General features: G+C 37.0%; 1 protein-coding gene across 1 annotated transcript; it reads right to left on the bottom strand.

The window, feature by feature from the left end:
- Positions 1-241: 241 nt before the first annotated feature.
- LOC107772002 (growth-regulating factor 8-like) lies at positions 242-3,140 on the bottom strand. The gene is made up of 4 exons (XM_075255601.1): positions 2,383-3,140; positions 1,936-2,094; positions 1,425-1,833; positions 242-1,154 (listed from the first exon to the last, which is right to left on the bottom strand). Exons 1-4 carry the CDS (start codon positions 2,762-2,764, stop codon positions 422-424), a joined length of 1,683 nt encoding a protein of 560 aa, XP_075111702.1. The 5' UTR covers positions 2,765-3,140; the 3' UTR covers positions 242-421.
- Between the last annotated feature and the right edge of the window lie 1,108 nt (positions 3,141-4,248).

The following is a 4,248-nucleotide window of genomic DNA, read 5'->3' as shown; positions in this document are numbered from 1 at the left end:
GACCAAGGCCATTATCCCTGTTCTTTTTTATCCTTCATTTATGTTGTAAACAACTGGTACCATAATAGGATTATTATTTAAGAATCTTCAGTGCACATAACACCACATGTCATTCCCGTGATAAACCCGAACATTCTAATTCGTTTTTGTATGTCAAGACTTAAGACAGACACAGCGCAAACGAGGCAAAAAAACTGTACTCTTTTGACATACAAGTACAATTGCTGAAATTTAAGAAAGCTTTTCAAAACAACTTGTAGTAGGATAGTAGTATAACACTTTTTTGATCTAGTGTTGGAAACTGAGATTGCCTGAAAATGAACTTTAGACATTCACTTTTGAAACTTCTGGTATCATTGGCTAGAAAGGAACTGTAAAAAGGAAATAGAGAAAAAGGGAAGAGCCATTTTGGCATTCTCTTCTAACTTAGCCACTGGAATGGAACTGTCTCAGATGTGTTAGTTGGAGGTGCAAGAATTGGGCTGTTGCAAACACTGCCATCAGAGTGTGAAAACATTGTCCTCTGAAGAACCCCAGATGGCGACGAAACGGTTGTTGCTGCAGGGCTGATTGAATCACAATTGCTTGTATATGAAGAGGCTGGGTTTTCACCTTGATTAATAGAAGAACTAGGGTGTAAAACTTCAGCCAATGGTCCTCCAGATGCAAAAGGTACCCAAGCGAATTTCTCCCAAGACTTGTTCTGATGCGTGTTATTCATAACATTACTCTCCAATCCCATATCCTCATCAAGCACATTGCCCGCAGCCATAGCCATAGACAGAGTAAGTGATGACGGAGAGATGTTCCCTTCGGATGGCCATAACGAACCCTCCTCCATATTGTCGTTGTTACTATTGTTGTAGATGTTATCATTGGACCATGCATTAATCAAGTCCCTTGGAGCTTCCTTTACAGATTGCTTATCCAAAGAGAGTAATTCAGGATTTATCATGAAATTGAACTCACCATTGTGCCTCATACTCACACCTTCGGTCCTTTCCAAATCTCTACATGCCAGTAAATTCAATGCCTCTTCCCTGTAACTATCCTGCCAGTCTGCCGGGTGAATGTTTGAGTCCATCAAATGTTGCCATTGCTGTGCAGCACCAGCCTTTGCCACCAACTCGCCTTCCATCGTCCAGCCCGAACTTCTTTAATCATCCAAAAAACAAACAAAAACTATAAAAATGCGGGTTTTTCCATTAAAAATTAACTAAATAAAATTAAAGGCGATCAATAATGAAATGGACTTTCAGCCTAACTCAACCTTAAAGCTAGCTATAAAAGAAGTATAGCTAGCCTTAAATCCAACCGATGTGGGACTACTACTAACAGGACTTAACCTCAATCACAGTGGCAGGGCCGAAGACAATGTTACAGCTCGTAACTAAGAATGAAATAGTAGCAACAAAGATAAAAACCTGTGCAGCAGTTCATTGGAGGAGGGATCAGTGAAGATATTTTGCCCCATTTTATCATGAAGAAACAAGGGACCCTCCATATGTTGAAAGGCAGATCTAAGAGGCTGTGTTGAAAGGCTGTTGGTTTGACCAGTAGGTGGTGATTTAGGAACAGCAATGGGAGTAGATTCTAGAGTAACAGGGTGATTTCGAGTCTTCTTATTGTCATTGTTGTTGTTAACAGGGGCATGAACTTCCACATGCTTTCTTGAACGGGGACGGCCTCTATGCATATGTCGCTCACAATACTTCTGATGAGGAGCTACATCTCTTGAGCATCTCCATTTCTTGCCGTCCGTTCTTTTGCACCTACCTGGCTCTAGATCCCTTATATTTCTGCATCTTTGGCCTTGTACTGAACCACCAGCCGCTGCCAAAAAAATCAAGAAAAACCAATACGTATAACTTTAAAAAATAAAAAGGGAAACATAGATAGGATAATAGGGAAAAACAAGGGTTGTTAGTATGTTACAGGAAGTGTGAGAAGCTCCAGAGGAATTAGTGCAAATTGATAAGAGAAGATCTGGAGGGACAGGTATAGCTGAGACCATATATTTGTAGATCATAGCTTGTTTCTCCAGTTCTTTCCACTGAGACCATGTAAAAGGAAACCCCAGAGCCGCTGCCATTCCTTCTACTGCAGAGTTACAACACAGCAAAAAACATACATTTATTCTCCATTATTCAGACACTTTTCTCCTCTGTTTCTCCACTTACTCACTCTCTGTCTCTGCTCTTTTAAGTAGCAGCAAAAAAACAGTACTAGTAGTATTAAATTCAGATCTTTCTTTTTCAAAAGCGCAGAGAGAGAGAGAAGAAAGGGTTGAAAAGGAAACATCAAGAACAAAATAAAGTAACTAGTTTAGGACTAAGGTCAAGGTCCGGGGTGGGGGACAAAAGAAAAAGAAAAGCTTTTTACCTGGAGATGAGTTTGTAGAAATGTCAAAAGGCTGAAAAGTCCTTACAACAGCAGCAGCACCAGTAGCTGGAAGAGGAGAAGGAGGAGGAAGAAGAAAACTAGCATCAGAATCAGAATATACATTATGCTCGTTAGAAGAAGGCATTTTGTTAGCTCCGGTGTGGTTAAGAGTGGGCCCACTATCACCACCACCTCCATTATCATCATCATCAGAGAATGGACGGTGAGGATCTTGATGATGACCCATCATGATCTTGGAAGGGAATGATTCAGTATTCTGCAGTTGGAAATTGTAACAAATAGTAGTAGCAATTTTTCCAACATCTAAGTTTGCCTTGTCTGAAACGTTAAAGCCATTAATAGCACCCTCCTCCATACCCATATACAAAAAACCTACTAAAACTGGAAAAAAATAAGCTCCCTAAAAGTCACTACCTTTCCTTATCAATGACTAGTAAAAAGGAAAACAGAAAAAGAGATATGAGACCAAACCCTGTAAGGAAAAACACTTCAAAAAGACACTTGACTTGACTCTTTCACCATCTTTCTTTGTTTTTAAACTGTTCTAGTTATTGCTTTCAGACAAATGGTTAAAATATGAGTTACTAGTAGAAATTATTTTGGAGATTTTTAAGTTTCTTTTTGCCGCCATAGTTGGCCTTTGGTTTGCTTCCATTCTTCCAACATTCGCACCGTTGGTGTTGTTTTGTAGATACTCTAGAAAAGTAGAAGCAACAAACACAAACGCCTCTTTCTCTCTCTCTCTCTCTCTCTCTCTCTCTCTCATAATTGCAATATCTATCGTTTTCTGAGAGATAAAGCTTGACCCACCGTACTACACTTTTTCTTTATTATTTTATTCGGCTAATAAAATCCATCACAATCTGGTATGGGCACCCTATTCTTTATCAAACCTTATATCTGATGTGATTGTTCTACTGATTTATTTCATTAGTAACAACAAATTAATTAAAATGTCTCCATTTAAAATATTTTATATTTACACAAGAGATCAATATCTCTAATGTTAAAGTCTGTGAAAACAAAAATATGAAATAAAAATAATTAAAGATTAAGAAAAAGTATAGGAAATTCGGAATACACAAGTTTCTGTTAGGCAAATGTTCCGTTGGGTGCTCGAGAAAATGGTTGAAGTAACTTACGAAAGACAATAATAAAGGCCGTAGCTGCAGTTTAGCAGACCAAGAAAATAATTGGATGTACTTTTATTTCTATTGTATGCTAAACGGGGAAGTCAGGAGGTTTTTTTTTTTTTTTTTAAGGATATTCAAATTTGAAAAAGTGAAAAAAAAAATTCGATAAAGAATGTTCAATATATATTATATATCTTTAAAATCTAATATGTTATCTATATACACAGTATAATTTTTCGATGAAGGGTGATAGTACATTGTGGCTTCGCCCCGGGCTATTGACTATCTTGTGCTTCATCTTAATTCCTTAGATCATTAGTTAGTGTAATAAATAATCATTGCAATAACCGAAGCTGTAGAGATAGAAGTAGTGCAGATTTATAGAACATGGAAATAGGTTCCAATATAATTAAGCGTTGTTGCAACATCTATATCTGTATATTTATATAAAGTTGGGAAAAAAAGAGTGAGGTGACATATCTCTTTGTCCAACTTTACCATTTATCTTTATTCTAATTTTTTTGGCTTTTTTACCTCCTTTTGATATGAACGAATTAGCCCATTTCTATAGGTCATTTATATCTCATTATTGTTATCTTATTATTTCTTTGCCTATTAATGTGATTTTTTGTTCTTCTTTGTAACTTCCCAGGTCATTTATATCTCATTATTTCTTTGCTTATTAATGTGCCTTTTGTTCTTTTATGTAACT

The sequence above is a fragment of the Nicotiana tabacum genome, chromosome 6 (assembly GCF_000715075.1).
Source record: "Nicotiana tabacum cultivar K326 chromosome 6, ASM71507v2, whole genome shotgun sequence".
Taxonomy (NCBI): Eukaryota; Viridiplantae; Streptophyta; class Magnoliopsida; order Solanales; family Solanaceae; genus Nicotiana; species Nicotiana tabacum.
Note: the sequence above shows the minus strand (reverse complement) of the source record. Positions and strands in the feature narration are given on the sequence as shown.

Bases quoted from the DNA above. Each gene is read 5' to 3' on its own strand.
- LOC107772002 (XM_075255601.1), bottom strand. From the start codon at position 2,764: ATGGGTATGGAGGAGGGTGCTATTAATGGCTTTAACGTTTCAGACAAG. The intron at 1,834-1,935 runs GTAACATACTAA...TTTTTTTGGCAG, and splicing joins TGGAGCTTCTCACACTTCCT to CGGCTGGTGGTTCAGTACAA. The intron at 1,155-1,424 runs GTTTTTATCTTT...GGATGATTAAAG, and splicing joins TCCAATGAACTGCTGCACAG to AAGTTCGGGCTGGACGATGG.